This window comes from Euprymna scolopes, chromosome 7 (genome assembly GCF_053919585.1).
Source record: "Euprymna scolopes isolate OS-2025 chromosome 7, ASM5391958v1, whole genome shotgun sequence".
In the NCBI taxonomy this organism is placed as follows: Eukaryota; Metazoa; Mollusca; class Cephalopoda; order Sepiida; family Sepiolidae; genus Euprymna; species Euprymna scolopes.
Genome location: NC_136488.1, coordinates 114,763,041 through 114,782,808, shown reverse-complemented (window position 1 = coordinate 114,782,808; position 19,768 = coordinate 114,763,041). Strand labels below are relative to the sequence as shown.

Genomic DNA, 19,768 nt, shown 5'->3' with positions numbered 1-19,768 from the left:
TAACCTCAACAGAGCATTTTTTTAATAGTACATCTCGGATGAGATCGGGTCCACATGCTTTCAAGGTTTCTAGGTTTTTATGATACCATGCACCTGAGAAGGAGTGATTTTCAGATCCTCTAGTGTGGCGTCTGTCTGCAAAGGAAAGTCAGGGAGGGAGTGGTTTGCTGGGTCCAATGTGGAGTTTCAGGCAAACCGACTGGCAAGCATGTTAGCCTTCTCGGTTGCCATACAAATAACCTCATGATTGTTTGATAGTGGGGGAATTGTTGACTGCTCATTATTTATTGACAAATGATATAGATTTCTCAACAAACATAAAATCTCATGAAATGTGTGTTACAAGTAATAAAGGAAATCATCCAACTGTGAAAATGCTGTGAAAACCAAAGTAGGCACTAAATTGAAGGCAGGAAAATTTTTGATTAAATTTCATCATTTCCATAATTATTTTTAATGAGTGTCTTAATGAGAAGTTCTTCAATCTCTTAGACGGTAGAAATTGTGTCGTTGTAGCATTGATAGACAAGTGAAGCAATAAACATGGACAAGAAATGTCTGTATCAACCAAGACATTTTTTATTAAATTTTTTTATAAATTTTGAACAATAAAAAAAAAGAGTAATTTGATTATCAATATAAAAAGCATTTCAATAAAACAGAACGTTAGAAATTACTGATCAACGATCAAAAGAGAATCATCTATTTTAAAGCATTTCTATACAATTAGTTTAACAGCCATAACAGCGATTCATATATTTTCTGTATTGATTTTAAAAGATTAAAAAAACGTTTATAAATAGAGAAAATGTTTAGCAATACATACTTCTCCGTTTTAGATTTGGCTGCAGTTTCTTCTTTCTCTTTCTTGATCATCTCTTGTCTCTTTTCCTCTTCCGCTTGCTTCAATTTTGCAGCCTCCTCTCGCTTTTTAGCCTCTTCAATTTCTTGCTGAGCCAATTGTTTCTGACGTTCAATCTCTTCCTCCATTTCAAGCTTTTCTTCCTGCTCCTTTTGCCGAGCTGCTGCTTCTTCTTGCTCCCGTTGCTGCTCAATCAGAACACGTTCTTGGAACTTTATAGCAGCCCGACGTGTTTCTTCACGTTCTTCTTCTTCTTGCTTCATTCGAAGCTGCTCAGCGTGCTTTTTCCGCCGTTCATAATCTGATTTTTGCCTTTGTAACTCCTATTTTAAACAGCAAAAGAAACAAATAGAAAATATTTAGAATTTAAATGTAAGCCAGGTCATTTTTTTCTTAAGTTATAAAAGTAAAAATAAAAGGATTAAACAATACTGTAAAAATTTTAAAATTATAATAAAAAAAATATTAGTTTGATAGATAAAATAAGAAAATTGGGGTTTCTTTATACAACAATCTCAAGTTAAATAAAAGTTTAATACGATTCCAATTTTACATTATGCTAACTTGTTATTGTAGAAAAGTATTTTTATAGTTTTAATGCAAACAAAAATGTAGTTTAAAAAAATGTTAACTTTCAAAAGTGAAGATAACTTATTATTTGACTAAATCATTATTTAATCAGATAAGTTATTTTCTCTTGCTGTCATCGATTTCATTCCAAATATTTCTGGAACTTCCTTTATAATCTCTTCCTTGTCACAAACTCTCGGATGGTCAAAAATGCTAGGATCTGGGTAAAGACCTTAAATTCAACTTTGTTTCAAGAATAATTAAACAGATTTATTGTAAAACAGTTAAAATGACTACCTTTTGTTCAAACTCCTTAAAAGATGAGAAACGTTTTAAATCCAATCAGAGTGAAAGCAAATCAGTAGTTTGTTTTCACTAAATATTGATATGTTTGTTGACACAATAACAGATCTACATAACATTAGAATTTTATTGCTCCCTCCCCCACACATACACGAATTATTATTTAGGGAAGCATAAGAAAATATTATCAATAGATTTTTTGCACAGGATATCTATATGTGGTGTAAAATCCGATGTTTGCAATATCAAAAAGAGGTAAAACTCAAATCTTTGATATACTCAGTAACATGTAAATAGGGGAGGGATACATGTTAGTGAATATCTAAAAGTGTTTTGTTAAGAAAAAAAGAGAAACCCCTAAATTTTTTAAATATATTAAGAAAATAGGGGAGGGAAAAAGGTGTATGCATCAGAGTTTTCTATGGAAAAATTGACAGTTTAATGTTGGTGGGCAGATAAATAGAAATAAAAACAGACGCACACATTCACACAATTTTTTATAATAGACAAATTGAAGCAGTAAATGCCTGACTTTAGGTCAAGAAATCTTTTTTCAATTAGAGAAAGTCTGTTATATTACTGTCAAATTTATAAAGTGACCGATTTATGGAGAGAGAAAAAAAATCACTAACATTCATTTTAATTTACATTCTATGGTCATTTGGTTTGTTTCTTTATTTTAGCAGCACATCCAGACTGTCTTGGGTAATTTAATGGTAAATATTTTGCTTTGTAAACATATGTATAAATATTTTGAAGTTAAATTCATGAAAACTAATTTTTGATTAAAAATCATATATTGCGTTTTGGTGAGCATTTTTAAATGGTCTATCATTTTAATAAAAACAAATTCTTTTGTTAAATCATTGTAAATAAATTATTTGATGTTTGTTGTAAATAAATTATTTGGAATAAATGCTGCATTATTCTCATTATTGCATCTTTGGATGAAGATATATCCATTTTATAAAGGCGGTTAATCATGTTGATTCATCTAAAAATTCCTTTATTAGTTTATAAAAAATTTTCTTGCATATAGATAAAGTATAGACAGTATGAGTATGTGCGATATTGAAACATGCTTGTTGGTAACAGATTTCATTTTTAAAGTAATTAAGTAAGCAAGCTAAAATTAATTAATAAATTAAATATTACTTAGATTATTTGTACAAAAAAAAAATAATTTTAATGGAAGATAGTTTATGTGTTGTTTTGTTTTTTTCTTGTACCAGTGATTTTCCTACTCTAAAAAGTATATATTATTAGGTATTTTTTAACTGTTCCGAGAATATAAACAATTATTTCAGAATTAATATTCTCAGTAAATAGCTCCTATCACAGGTAAATTCTTTCTGCACAGTTCTTTCATGATCTAACCTTAATATGACATTTGCTGATGTTACCATAAATAACTCTAATTCATGCTTTCTTTTAATTCACTTTTGATTAAGTCAAACGATTTTTGATTGACATTAGTTGTCTGATCATTTATCCTTGCAAGAAATGCCTCTTCTATGTGTTTGCTCAAATTGTACAGGCAATTAGAAGAAATAATTTTACTCAGACAAAATATAACATTGATTTTATTATTGTATCTTATTTATTAAATTAATTTTATGAACTTTATATATTAGATAACATATACTCACAGTAAACTAATGGTTAAAAATTTTTTTCAATTTGTACTTACAAATTAAATGAAATGTGTTATAAGTTGACAGAAATTAAACCGATCTGTTTATATCTGAAGTTTTATCCAATTGTTTTTGTTTTTTTTATTTTGTGATAAAATTGAAATAAAAAAGCTGTCTGAATTAAAACTGATATTAGAAATGTGTTTTTACATTTTTCATAAATAATCCAGAAACTAAAAACAAAATCTACACAAATTTTTTGTAAGAAATAATTTTTCTTTGAAACTGATGTTTTAATAACATTATCTTTGATAAAATCTTTATAATAATCCAATTTTATTGCCTTTTTTTTTCTTCAGATATTGTGATGAAGTGTCAAGTTTTCAAATTTTTTTAACTATAACCAGAAAACAAAGCTTCTATCATTTGAGAAATTATCTAAACAAAAATTAAAAGTATAAAACAAACTAAACTAATTATTCCTCAGATTTATTAAAACAATATTTTAAGTTTCAATCATTAAAAAAATAAAACAGACATTTTTTTTTAAATTAATTTGGCAATTGTCTCCTTTCCTCCTTGTATTGAAATATTTTGCTTTTTGTTTGTTTTTTTAACTAAAAAATCTAGCTCTTAGAAAAGGGGAGGGATTTGTATATCATAGCTTTTTTTTCTTTTTTTTTTTTACAGATTATTCCTATTCCTGTCACCCAACAAATTTTGTAAAAAAACTAAGTAGATTTTCAATACAAATAAATAGTTAAGATTTATTATAGACAACTTAAAAAAATGGTTGTTAGTTTATTATATTCCTAAAATATTTCTATAAACAAATTTTCTGCATATATATTTCCAAATGGTTAGGAATTTATTATATTATCAAGTTTAAAAATATTATTTAATTAAGTCTTACTTAAATTTTCCAGAGAGGTTGAATTTTTAAATGATCACTGCTTCATCCAAAAATATTCACATATTTGTTTATTTATAAAACAGTTGTGGGGAGAGAAAAAAACTTGTATTTTTTATAAATATTTTAATAGTTAAAATTAAAAAATATGCAAATCCAAGTACCACTTTAATAATATTTTTTAATTTGTATAAACAAAAATTATCTTTAAAATCCTTAAATCATAACATGTTTATTTAATTCTGCATCAAAAGTAAAAAAAAACAAAAAAAACTTTAATTATATTAATCTTTGCTTACTTTTGTAGATACTATTGAAATTAATTCAACAGCATAAACTAAAGTTTTTTTTTTTCTTAATTGTTGATTCAAAACATTTTTCTAATACTTTTGCAGAAAGTTGTTAAGGAATCGCCATTCTTTATGACAGCTGTGATTTCTGTCAGATCTATTTGGCATGGCATCCAATTCATTCACTCAGGCTTTTATAATGTCAGTGAGCAAGGTTCTTCAAACTGTTCTATACACATACTTTTCAGCTGAATAAAACTTTAAATATGTAAAGCTATTTTAATTATGGCAATTTATTCAGGTCAGATTTTTTCATATGAAAGTTATCCTTTGCCTACATGTTCACTTACTGCTGTGAAAATTATGGATACTGGCAAAAAAAATATTTATGAACTTTATTGAAGAATGTAAAGACAAAGCTTCTAGTAAATTATGTTGCCAAATAAACATATCTTTGCAATATTTTGCTGATGCAGAAAGTTATGAAAAGATGCTGGAAGTTCTAAACAAGATTTTTATAAAGGAGATGTTTGCTACATATTCTTGCTACCAAACACCAGCAACCTCAGGAAACAATAGCCAAATTTCTTTTTGAACTTCACAAACTGAGTTGAATAAATAACTGAAATACATTCAGACATTTAAAGTTTTAATCAAGTTCAAAAATATACTTAGTGAACAGGCTGTTTGAATCCTAACAAGATGGAATCTCTGCTCTATCTATAGAGTTCTTCTCTCATAATGGGATAGTTCAAATAACGTAAATATATTTATACAACAATGCCTATAAACAAAACATCAAACAAAAGCATTCACTCTGGTCTGCCCCACATCTTGAATCATGGTGACCCATGCACTGTGGTCTTAAGCAAAGTCGTAAAAAAAATGGTTGCAATTTCATCACGTCACAAAGCCTTCGTTGATGGGTATTGCCCATGTCCTTAGCTGTCTGCTGGAGTCACCCACTCAAAAAATTAATGTTGCCGAAATAAGATGGACAGCTGGCACTTTAGGTTGAGGTATTAGCAGAGAACATCAGTTGGGACATACTTGTTTTCCTGGCAATGCAGTAGAAATAGTAATTTTCAAGGAGTTCTAACTTCTGCTGATCAACCCACTGCCAACTTTCAATTACTGTCAACCTACAACTCTCATTCAAAAATGCTATGTTTAGAGGAGTTTCACTTTTCTTTTAAACTTCAGTAATCATTCACTTAAAATTAGATGCACATCAAAATTTGTTAGAAATCTCATAGGATTAGTGAATCTCTTGACAAAGGCTTCCTTTCTAGGGCAATTGCTCTTAACATATCAAAGGCCTTCGATAAGGTATGGCATAAGGGTCTACTTCACAAGATTTCCAGCTACGGTATAATTGGAAATGTTTTCTCAATCATTAAATCATTTCTCTCTGATAGGCTCATAAGAGTAGTGGTTGATAGGCAGAAATCAGAGGCCCTCAGTATTAATGCTGGAGTCCCTCAGAATTCTCTTCCTGATCTACATCAATGATCTCCCAAAACACATACTTAAATGATTCATTGACATCTATGATGATGACAACCATCTATGGCAACACATCAAAGGCCGTAAATGACAAAGTTCCCTCTGACCTCGAGCGCATGGTACAGTGGGGGAAGAGGTGGCTGGTTACTTTTAATGCATCTAAAACCAAGCTCCTATCTTCACATCATCAACGCTCTGATCCCCATCTGGCATCAATTGAAATGGATGGCTCTCATCTCGAGGAAGCTCCATGTTTTGATAAGCTTCTGAGCTTGACCTTTACTCCTGACCTGAAATGGAACACACACATCTAGTCAGTTGCTAAGGTCACTGGAAAAATGGTAGGATCCTTCTATCACTCCAGAAGATATCTCACTGCTGATGCAATTCTCTATATAAAAGCCAAGTACGTCCAAGGATGGAGTACTGCTGCCACATCTGGGCAGGAGCTGCTAAAAACAGCCTATCCTGCCTTGACAGAGTACAAAATAGGCTTAGTGGGGGATGCCTTTTTCTCTTCCCTGCAATTTCTCTCCCACAGGAAAGACGTTGCGAGCCTGTCTTTGTTTTATCGTTACTTCCATGGCAAGTGCTCGTCTGAGTTCCAATCTCTGGTCCCCCCTCGCCAATCTTTCACGAAAAACAGCCGTCTAGCTGAAATTACTGTCAAAAATTTTCCCCACTCTTTATCTGTACCAAAACCAAAATGTAGATTCCATGAACAAAGCTTTCTTAGAAGTACATGCCTGTGAAACTGTTCCGTTTGCCTGTTTCCCATCTGACCTGGATGACTTTAAGTCCAACATAAACAAATTCCTGATGAACCGCCCCCTTAAGACACTTTATCAAATCTCCACTACTAACGTACTGCACACACAATAACCCTTATCCCTGAGTGGCCTCCGGGCCTTGATAAGTGGTGACTACCTTGTAAAAAAAAAAAAATCAACCATTATTTGTTTTTGTTTCTTCATAATATGCTGAATACTGATATATCAAGACAAAAATTAAGATTGTAGAAACTAATTAATCTTTTTAAGACAAAGAGTGGTGTTCATTGCTGAAGCGAATATGCATGTATGTGGTCAGGTTTTTGATCAAAAGATAATTTAGAGCAAACTTATGGTACAGAGGTTTCATGAATTTATTTGAACATTTAGAATGTATTTTGATATACTTTTTTTTTTTTATTTGATTTCTTTAAATTATTACACTTGTTAAGCTTACTTGAGAGTTTTATAACAAAAAATTGCCATGGGAATTTTTTGTTAATGCCCTGCAAATTTACATAAATTAAACATTCAGGTTCATAAAACTTTATGGAATGTTTTTTTTTTACATATATTTTACTCATTTAACATAAATCTATAGTTTTTGGAGATTTTACAAAAAAATAAAAAAATAAAAAATTGATAGTATACATGGAAATGAAATAACAAGGATATATGGCCTAAGTTCTAAGATCAATTTATGGCAAAAAAAGATTTGGAAAATATGGCTTAAAAAGTTTCCCAAGTTGCACTGAAAAAAAAAGAAATGGCCAAAATACATGATGAATTACATTGTTGGAATAATCACACAAATGCATTAGGCAATACACTAAATGACATCTTGTGAGGAAAAACAAATTCATATAAAACAGATTCAGGGCTAGTCATTACAAAGTTTCAAATGTTTCCAGACTCCTTTTATACAAATAGCAACATTTTGGAAAACATTTACTAATGAAAATATTCTAATCTTTAAAATAAATATTACCTCAATAATCATTGGTTAACTATTATGTTAATATACAGATGTGTTATTTCTTTTAATATTGAATAGCATTTTTCAAAGTTATAAATATTCATGAATAAAATTTTCTCAATTTGAAGTAAAACAAAAATTATTTTAAAAAAGGGGATCTTTAGAATCAAACCTTTTACTTTTTATAACTATTATTGGAGCTGTCATAAATTGAGAAAGTAATTAGAAGGGCATGTCTTGACAAGCAAATTTATAATGAAATTGAAAGGATAAGTCAAATTAATTGAAATAATTAACTTTTGTATAATAAAATGCACATTACAAACTGCTAATTTTTCAATAATGATGTAAGAAAAATTTATGATTACAACTTATTTCTATCTTAAATGAACTAAATCAGTTTATAACATTAATTATTTAGTATTTAATAATATTTCTGCAATAAGGTATTATTTACAGGTTTTCTTCCATCTTCATTCTTATTTTAACGCTTTGGTTGTTGTACCCTTCAGCAAATGCCTTTTGTCATTAACTTAGGAATTTCAAACTGAATCCTTTATTTGACCCACCAAGGTTGTTTTATCACATATCAATGCTTTTCAGCTTACTTGATTTTGGCTCCATTTTTGTTTACAGATTTCATGCATCAAGTTCCGAATATTTTCAAATGTTGAATAAAGTCTATTTTGTATACAAATGATTTGAATATCAATACATTGTATAGGCATATATTTTGTAAATCGTCTCTAAATAATACAATCTATTTAACCCTTACTGGTACTACCACTTCAAGTTACAGTTGAGAGTAATGGCAACTAAAGAGTGACTCACTCTCTAAAGTTTCCAAATTAATGCTTTATCACTGGATGCAACTGTAAATGATTGCAGGTAGAGAAAGTAAACTGTAGTATTTAATAAGTTTGGAGAATAGGGTATGCAGGAAAAAAAATATGTAGAATGGGCTGAGAAAGATAGATTTCTGGATAGTCTAAGAGTGAACACCTTGTCAAAGGATGCCCAGGGCAGTTTAGTGACATGCCTGGAACAAAGGTTATTTTGCCTATAAATAGGATCCTGACTGGTACAGCCACTTTGGATCAAAGTGAGCCTAGAAGTAATAGTAACTAAGGAATGACTTACCACAGATCCTAAAGTAGATTGTCCTTATTCCTACTGGACACATGAGCAAGTTGGTAAATATGTTAGTTAACAAATATTCTAAAGTGAGTATCAGCTTAAGAATTGTGAAGTAAAATAATTAGAGATATTTAAAAGTTATCAGATGCAGAATCATTGCGATCTGGATTAAATAAAGGGTTTAAAATTCTCTAGTTGTTAAAGACTACAACAAAGAGCACCAGAACAAAGTCCGAGAGTACAACAGACAAAACGTTATAAAATTGCTGCAACAAAGATGAGAAAAACTAACTGAAACATATAAATATTTAGTTATGGCAAATAAATGATCAATGGAGCAGTATGGAGATTGATATCCAAGAAAGAATTTTGCACAGCTATTGAAAGGTAGTAGAACAACAAGAATGAAAACATCAAACCATGTTAATAATGGCATTATTAGAAAATGTTAAAAAAGGGAGGGGTGAAGAGACAAAAGAATGTTGCAACACAAAAAAAGGTCATGGATTAGTGAGTAGACAGAGACACTACAGTACAAATGTGGGAGGGGGTGATACAGCGCACAGTTGAACTCTTTTGGATCATTTTGAAAAAAGAGCATGAAGAAGTGGTCCAAATATAAGGATCAAAATCAGAATGACAAATCAAAGTTGGACAAATTGTAAACAAGAAATATTGAGTATCAATGGATGGCTGAAAAATCAATCAGAAAGATGTTTAAAGAAACAAAACACCTAAAAATGGAAGTCGGCCACAGGAAAAGAAAACGTGAACACACTTTTTAAGGTTGTAGAATTGACAATAATTAGCACAAAACAACAAAAGCAGCAACAGCAACAACAAAAGGGTTTTAAATAAGAGGACTTTGTATTTTGAAAAGAAGAATTTTATTAAATTCAAGAAAATGTACAAGATGAAAAGACACTGCAAATATGTTACAGTTTGAAATATCAAACACAAGGAAACCTTGAAATAAAAAATTAGGAAATGTGATAAAAAATGTGGAAAGAAAGATCAAGGAGAAACAAAAATAACAAATGGACAAAACAAAATGTGAGGATTTATTTTCAAGTCAAATACATTAAAAGGTACTAAGCAGAATAAGACATGATAAAATATCTTTTTGCCTTTTCAAAAAGCAGATAATGTTTAAGAAGAATTAATGACATTATATAGTATAAAAGGCTGAAGAGAAAGAGAAGAAAAACAATATAATGAAAACGTATTATCAACAGCAAGGCATTTGGAAAGGCCAATCAACAGCAATAATCTATTTGAAGAGAGAGAGAGAGAGAGAGAGAGAAAGGATCAAATTAATGCAACATTTAAGAAATCAGGTTTAGTTTTAGAATATCTATATTAATAAAATTATCTATCTAATTTTGTGTATACATTTAAACATCTCACAAGAGTTGTGTCTATTCTAAAAGGTATTAAAAATAAAAAGGACATCATGGCATTTATAATGAAGTTTAAATTCAGATATACTCTTGATAGATAAAACATTAATAGATCAGAAAATTAAGCTAGTCCATTATTATTATGTTTAATTAAAACATCATTGGAAGTTTATTCCATACAAAGTAAGCTTTTTGTTATTTCTTAAATATGATTGAATCACATGTAATAGTGGCATCCATGACATTTCAGAAAGACAAACAGAAAACTTACAGGTAAATATTTCTGCATTATTTAATTACAAGATGGTCACAAGTAAATCTAACTTAGAAATTGGATCAACAAATAATAAAATTCTCAAAATTGCATACTATTCTCATAACATCTACAGAAATACTAGATCTAAAACAGAAAACTAAATATAATCATATATTCAGTGTTTTAAGGATTACAAATAAACTGACCTTCCTTGAAACTTTTCATAATGATCAACAATTTTATGCCTTTAAATAGAATTATTAAAGTAGATGATATTTTTAGATGCTAATTGGTAATACAAGATGTCTAACATTATGTGCGGGTGTCAGAGCTCTTTGTGAAGACCAGAAATAGTTGCTTGACTGATGAAAGCGAATAAGGAGAGAAGAATACGAAACGGCAATACAACTAAATGCTTTAATGGAGGCAACTAGTAGCAGAGGAAATACATTGCTTATAAAAGGGATAACAAAAGGCTTATTAGCACAATTAGTTTGATGAACATTAAAACAAAAACTTGTGTAGCTCACTTGCTATAAATATACTTTCATATCACTAGTATTGAGCATTGTTAAAGTAAATAATAAAACCAACATATGTAATATATCATTTGATTATCTCTGTATAAATAAAATGAACTCATTTTTTCCCCGTGTGAGTGTGACCTTAATAGGATTACAACTCATGACATTACATTCGAATGTAATATGTCCACAATTCAGCACAGGATCTGAGGTGTAGGCCTACTACCCTTACAGTTCCTTGATATTCATACATTTCTATATTTTTTCCGGTGAGAGTTCACTGCCACAATTGGTTAGAGTCAATGGAAGTGGTAAAATCTTTTCTCTCTATTCAATTCATACTCCGCCCACAACCACTTAACACCACTGCGGATACGTCCACAGGGGAATATATGAGGAAGACCGGTTTGAGTTCTTAGTTGCTTAAAAAATATGGATTGCCATTTTTCCGTCAGGCGAAACGCGACTTTACATTCCAGCTATTCTGTGGGTTACTTGTGCTATTTTATAAATTTCTTTTTCTTTTTTTTTCTTCCCTTTATATTTTTTCACTTTTTGTAGGGGGGGCGGGGGTTGCGATTCGAAGGATTACTTAAACGAAACAAACTAACATTGGATTCCAGTGTATACAAGAAACTTTAACAGTCAGCCGCCAGCGTTCTTCAAATCTTGCACGGATTCATCGCCTTAATATTTTATTTACTGTCTTTATACTTCTATTATGTTTGCACTGATTTCATACGTGATACTTTGGGGGGGGGGGATCTGACTTCCTATTTTTGGATTAGTTACTTATTCATTATTTCTATACATTGCATTTCTGAGGGTTTCATTAGCACGATTACTACTACGCTATTGATATTGGAATCAGACGACATTCAAATTGGTTGACAGACACAACAAAGAAAATAATACAAAAAAGGAACGAAAATAAACCAAAACAAACTAACATCAAAAAAAAATAAAAACCACGGTCAGTTGTCTGGTTTTATTTATTCATTTTTTTCTTTTTCATTGAAACAAAGAAAAATAAATAAAATCTATTAAACATATTTTCGTTATACACGGTAAGTTTTATTTTTTTTACTTTTGTTTTTCCATTTACAAAAAAGACATTTAAATAAACATATTTGCATTTAGTTAGTTTTGTTTTTTACTCCTTTCAATTTTACGCATCATATATTAGCTAAACCAGGGCGAGGAGGCATCTATGTGTGTGTTTTCCTTCACCCTAAATTCAGTCCACTCCTGCTACTACGACAATGACGTCATGTTTGACCTGGAAAACGTTCAGGTTAGTTGCAAGGGTTAATTTTATCCATTTTCAATTGTGTAGAGGCGTACAAGTAATGTGTCAGGCATTTTTTTTCCGCCTTACACTCCATGCTTCGGGTTCGAGCCTGTCTTCCTATCTAAACCTTTTTTCCTCTTTTACACCTTTTTTTTTCTTTTTTTTTTTTACATTTGTTCACGGTTTTGCTTTGTTTTTTCCAATTTTTTATACCATCGTGTTTTTTTAATAATATTAAAACAGGGCCCCCCACTCCTACATACACACCTCCAAACACCCGAGCAACGGCTGGGTACCCCCTCCCTCTGCTAGTATGTATATAACTTATTTTCTATTTAAAAGTATTGCAGGTAAAATAAGTAAATGTCATCTACAAAAACAACAATACACTTAGTAGAGATTGGCTCAGTGATAGAGCTTCAGGTCCCAATCTCTAGAGTTCTAGTTTTGAATCTCAATAAGTTCAGACATACTGATGTGATATAATGGTGAAACACATGTCCATGGATCTAATAGAAATGAGTTAATAATTTGATGAAGAAAAAATATTACTCATATTCTATTTTAATTAAATTGTGGAAGGAGGTAGGGCATCGATTTAGCTCTTATTCTATGATTTTTAGATTGGAGAATAGGGGATAAATAAAATAGTGTGGCAGAAATGCAAGACAGTTAAAAGTCTTAGATTAATCTGTGTCCAGAACAATATTTTCCTGAAACAATCTTTATTGCGAGAATTGAAAATTATTATATATATATATATATATATATATATTTATTTATTTATTTATTTATTCATTTATTTTTTTTTTTTAATCAAAGACCTTGTTTGGTAGTGTTTTTGGAATAGAAGATAATTGTGGATGTGTTTCATTATGAAAAATTAACAAAATCTGTTTTTGATTCACAATAATCCATTTTTCAATTTATTTTTTCTTCACACACACACACACACACACACACACACACATAATGCCTTCTCTCCTCATGCATACCATGTCATGCAACAGAGTAGTTAAAAAATATGTGTCTCTTTTAAACACAATAGAAATATTGTGTATATAAGTAGTTGGTTTCAAAAAGTCATTCTATTCGTATCTATATTGATAGCCAAGAACATGCAATTGTTGCCATAGGATACTTCTTAAATGGAATACATAGTCATTTTTATTATATGCAAATATATGCACTCTTTGACAGAACATATGTTAAGCTTTTTCAAATTATTATGCTATGTTCATATATACATTATATATTCAATTATGTGACTTGTATAAGCAGATCTCAATTTTAAAGTTTAATATAGTTATTCACATTTGAAGCTCCCAAGAAAGAACTACTGACACATATTAACATAATTAAATTCCTTTCAACTAAAGCACAAGTTCACACTAACTTCTGGCACGATACACACAACTGAAAAGTCTTAATTGTGAGAGTTTTGTTATATATGCGAAGATTCACTCCTATAACACTATGTACAAAAATAAGCAACATCTTTATTTATATACTGGGACAAATGTCACAGTGCATGAATGAACTATACACCTGAAAAAATGCCAAAATTACAAACGATGTTTATGCTTAAAAAATTAATGATAGTAAATTGAAGAATTTTCCTATCGTTAGTAAATGCTTTAGTTTTCCTTTCATTAGATCCATTGGAAATCAGGTTGTTATGATTTAGCTCAAGCAAAAATTTTATATGAAAAGATAACCACTTCAGTGCATAGGAAAGCTTGAGAAAAAAAATGAAGCAGCATTTAGAATTAAAAATTCATGAAAATAGAAAAATCTTTTAAACATGCAGAAAATTGCTGCCATTAAAAAAAGCATTTAAAGTTGATGCTCAAAAAGCTTTGAGCAAATCAATTCATAAAGGAGGTAAGTAGTGTTTTAATTTATACAACAGTAAATTGTTTTGTTATTATACAAATGCATAGGCAGTAATAGATATATCTATCTATATATACTTATGTACAATAAATATTGTATAATATTTTATTGCAGTTTCAAAGTTTACAATCAGATGTTCAATAAAATCAATGTGTCTTTTCATTTGAAAATTACAATTGAATAAAAAGACTTATAGGAACCTAATATTACTTTATCAAATGCATGCAGTGTGATTTCCCCACATTCCATCATATTTCTCATGCATAACAAGAAAATGTTTGCACGTGATTTTCTTTTTATTATTAAAAAATGCAAAATATTAAGAAAATCCATATTTATATTTTAATTATACATTTACTGCTTATTTCTTTTTTATATTATTTATCTGTTTTATTTAGACTTAAATAATAAACCAAATATTTATCCATGTCTATATTTGATTATAAATTCTTCATTTTTATTTATTAATTTAACTTGGTTATTGAAGTTTATAAATTTGATTTTTTTTTTTTTTTTTTTTAAACAAAATTTACAGTTTCCACCATTATGATTGTTTTACATAGCGCCTGCTAATGATAGTTTACTTTTGATAGTCTTTCTTTTATTCGTCCTTTTATTTATTTACATTTAATGTTTAAGTTGCTAGAAATCGTCAGTGGTTTAGAAACATGATAGGTGCATAAATAGTTGAATGAATAAATTCTGAACATAAAATCGGATGATATGACAAAACGGTGGATCCAGAAGGTTCTGAAACCAAACGTTCTGGAAAATTACTGTGATAACTCTCTATATGTGTGTGCATATATATTAGTGATGGGGCGATTCCAAAATTTTTCTGGATTCTGATACAATTACACATTCTGTTTTAAATTCCTAATCCCAATAAAAGCACAAATTCTGACTCTTAAAATTTCTTAACATTTTATTAAAAATTCAATGCTTTTTAAAAATGCTCAAATGACTGACCCCTCCTCCCCTGTAATGTCTGCATATATTTTGCAAAACATAAAAATACATGGAGGGGGGGGGGTATATATATTACAAGAGTAGATCTTTCTAAATATTTTTCTCCAATGTTTTCCTTGTGATGGATTGAAAATTGTGAGACAAGATTTGTTTACCTTTTAAAAAAATTCTAATTGTCATTTGATCGTCATTAATGCAATTTGAAATTTTCATAAACAATTAAAGAATCGACGATTGGTACACAAAATAAGAAAACCCTTATAGAATAGTTAACAAGTCCATTCAATGTCAAGAATAAGTTTCTACATAATAATATTATTTAGAAAACTGCTTTTAACATTAGGACTGGTCTCTGTTGACTATTCTCTACCTTCCCTATATGAAGAAATGTTCATGCTTTTTCTCACAATTATAAAGATTTGTTTGGTTATTAGATTGACTTGCATTACTGTAAAAAAAAAAAAAAAAAAGATAAAATTAATGATAATAATAATGCTATTAGTAATAATGGCAAATAGATTAAACCATTGGCTAAATTATTCCCCAAAATGACATTCTACTTTGTTTTAAATGATTACGTGGCAGAAAGAAAAAATTTTTTAGTAGGAAAGCAGTTTTGCACATAAATATAACATAAAATGATAATCATTTCTAGCCCATTCTAACTTTTTCATCTTGTTTAATTGTTCGAAAATAGAAATAAAATGCTGGTAGAACATAACATATTCGTTTGATTGTTGACATTTATTTGAACAAGTGTTTGTTTAATTTTTGATTTGGAGCAGTTATCAAGAGTCCTTGTGAAGAGCTTATGGACAACCGTTTTTTTTTTTAAATTCTAACTCAGAGTGAACACGGATTTAAACTAAAAATATGCTTTAAAAGAAGATTAAGCATAAATAAACTTATTCAGGTAGGTAGAAGAGTCTTGCCTTTGGTAACATTTATTTGCTGCACATTGGTTTTTCCATCTCTTTTTTGTTCTGTTAGATACAGTAACAAATGCCTAAATCACATTCTTCTTGAGGTGGGGGGGAGGGGTAAGTTTAAATGTGGATATAATTTCCTTTTTTAATTCAGAAAACTTCTAAAAGTTTTCACTTTATGTATTTTATCCAATATTTAGATAAATTCATTGTGATTTTTTTATATTTTCACTTCGAGAAATAAATTAGACTGTTAAATCCGAGAGTAAATAAATAATTTGTGTTGGTTTCATTCTTTTTTTTATTGTCAAGAAAATATTTTGAAAAATAGTTTAGGAATTGAAAATTAACCTAAAATTTTTCTGATTTTGATACTCTAATAAGTTCTGATTTTTCACATTCCCAATTAATCATCCCAACACAAATAAATAAATATATATATATATATATATATATATATATATATATATATATATATATATATATACACACACACTGGTGTCATTAGAGAGGACTATAAACAACACTGATTTCTTGTTTAGTCAAGAAAAAAGGCAACTATGAATAATTCTAAGCTTTGATGAATAGATTCTACTTACAAAATATTAGAACATGCACAATCAAATATATATATATATATATATACCTTTACTATTATATAAAAAGAATTGTGTGTGTGTATGTGTGTATGTGGGAGAGAGAGAGAGCTCCCTATGGACTTGGAAACGGCTGAGCTGATTTTTTTTTTAATTTCACACAAAGTTACTTCATGTGTCTGAAACTCTGAAAGTGGTCTTACGCAGTTTTTGTATCAGAATGTATCCGATAAGTATCAATAATCAAAAAAATTTGATTAAAGCAAGAAGTCTGATTTTATCCAAAGTTAACATCTTTGTACAACCTAACATACAGAAAGACCTAGCCTATAAAATCAACTGTAGATTCTGTTATAAGACAAAGGGTGCGTTTGAAATGAATGTTTTTGTTTAGAGCACAATTAAACCATGATAGTTGACTTTTGCATGTTAAACTTTAAGTGAAGCCATTATTTGAAGATAATTTTATGAAATTAACAGTAAATTCTCTACAGTTAAATATAGAATACAGTGTATTGTGGACTAAGTCACTACAGGGAGGCATGTGGCTTCCTCCTTATACATCGCGGTGGGTCCCCAACTATGCAGACAATCAATTTGATTAAAAAATGGTCAATGTCACTGATTTCGATGACAATAAAAGTATGGGAGGGTGGAACATTTGTTGATCCGCATTCAGTCTTGAACAACATTGAGTTTCCCTGCTAGTGTGTGGTCACTTTTATTGTCTTGTTTTCCCCCCCTAAATATTTGTATGTTTTTAAATAAATCATCACTTATTAAGGTTTGAAGGCCACTCGAGGATAAGAGTTAATAAATGTATGGTCGTTACAGAGACAACAGCATAGTGGTCGAAATTGGGTAGTATTTGATTATTTAAAGCGACATTGCATTGGACTTGAAAATGACCATGTTGTAGTCAGCTGGAAAGCAGGCCAACTTAACAGGATTCCACAAGCGAGCAGTTCTAGTAAAGAAGTTTGTTCATAAATTTGTATTTAGATTTAGGCATAGATATAGTAGTTCTAGCTAGACAAGTCCTTTTTGTGAAAGTTTTTTTGGGGGGATGAGGGGGGGCATAAATGAGCACTTACTATAAAAATAACAATAAATATAAAACATTGTTATTTTCAATTATCTGCCATACAGTCATAGCCTCCAACAACAATATTATGTATATATAAAGATAAAATACACAATATATTATAAAAAGAAATGCCATGAAGACAGGATGCATGAAAAGATAAAAAGGAAAAAAAATTAAACACAGAAGAATCTATATACTAACAGAAAGACCCAAATCTCCAAATTAGTGTTTTATACATATGCTTTAAATTTTAGATACTTCTGCATCTTTTGACCTGTGACGTTGTCTTGGGCTTAGCCGGCAGCTAACAGAAACTGTCAGAATGAGTCAAGTGAAGCAAAAGACGCTGAGAAATGTAATTAACATTTATCACAGACAAAAAAAGAAAAATACAAATGGAAATACAATAAATAAGTAACAAAAACCTACAAGTTTAATGAAAATTTTTTTAACATTCAAGAATTGTCAGGAAAATATATGAATGTTTTGTCTTTTTTTAAATTTATAATGTCTGTTTTAAAATTTTGTTGCAAGAAAAGTTTGTTTTTTTTCTAAGAAAAGTATTTTGTAATTTTTATCACAAAAAGATGAATTAATTTGTTAAAAAATTTTTTTTTTGTTTTCAATAAAAATTAGATTATTTTTTAGTGTAACAATGTTTCTTAAAGCTATTTCTTCCGGGATAGGGGGGGGGGAGCTACTGGAGAACAGGATATGTCTTTATCTTATGTATAGGTCATTAGTTCCCCAACTAGGATATTAAGAACATGTCATGGTTTTGATCCTCTTCTGTTGAAGAGGACAAGTAACACTAGTTGTAAAGTGCATAAAAAATATGTGAGGGTAGGGTCTATGGCTCACTAAGGAATATTTCTTTCGGTTGACTGTTAGGTGGCTGTCGATGGCAAAGAGGGAGGAGGTTTTTTCATAAAAAATAAAAAAAAATTTTTTAATTGAATAGCTTTTGTTAGCATTTTAAAATTTGATCAGCACTCGTTTCTTCCGATGATTCCTGTCAACTACCGGTTGAGCCCAAGCCAATATCAGAGAAATCCAGGTCCAAAGATGCAGAAGTATAAAATTTTATTAAGATCGAATATGTATTTGAAGTTTTAAAAGAGTAAAAGAGATTCAGGAGCACTTCTATTAATTTCCCCAAAGAATTTTATACATATAATATAGATTTCATTTAAACTTGATATATTTGAAATTTTAAGGGGTGTACACTTAGGAGGTTTACTTAAAGATTTGGGAGCATTTCCATCACCTGTAAATGTTGCATAATACATTTTTTGATTTTATGTAGATTCTCTAACCTTTCTTTCTATAAGCAACACTCAAATATCACAAAACCACATGGAGTTCATTTATATATACATGAGTATTTATTCAAAAAATCACAAACTAGAAAATAATTGTCAAAATTACTTCAATAATCAGCCAACATTTTTACAACCAAATTATTACAATTGTAGAGATTTAAATATATTTAGTTTGTTGGGCATATCTTTTTACATTTATATTTTATCTGTAGTTAAAATATATAGAAAATATTCTGGAAATATCTTAAACGGTTATTTAAAACCCAAACACAATGTCATATAACTAGAAGCATAAGAATTGCACAATCAAAATTAAAAAATTAATGAAAATTTCAAACATGAAAAATTTTCATATTTTTAAGTTTCTTTTCATCTTGGCCAATGTAACCCCCGATCTTCTTCAAGTGCATCTTTTCAAACTTGAGAGTTAACATTTGCAAATTGAAGTAGGTTGAAAGTTATATAAACCAAAAAATCATGAATATAATAATCAGGAGAATAGTAAAAATAATCAAAAATATTAATCTGAAAAACTTTTGTTGT

General features: G+C 29.6%; 1 protein-coding gene across 33 annotated transcripts in view; it reads right to left on the bottom strand.

Annotated features, from left to right (window-relative positions):
• Positions 1-19,768, bottom strand: part of LOC145279894 (DISP complex protein LRCH3-like) — a 338,958-nt gene that overhangs the window by 105,300 nt on the left and 213,890 nt on the right. For all 33 annotated transcript variants that reach the window (XM_080131416.1, XM_080131423.1, XM_080131410.1 and 30 more), the window contains one exon: positions 827-1,185. In XM_080131416.1, the coding sequence (XP_079987542.1) occupies positions 827-1,185 (359 nt within the window). The remainder of the gene's footprint in view (positions 1-826; positions 1,186-19,768) is intronic.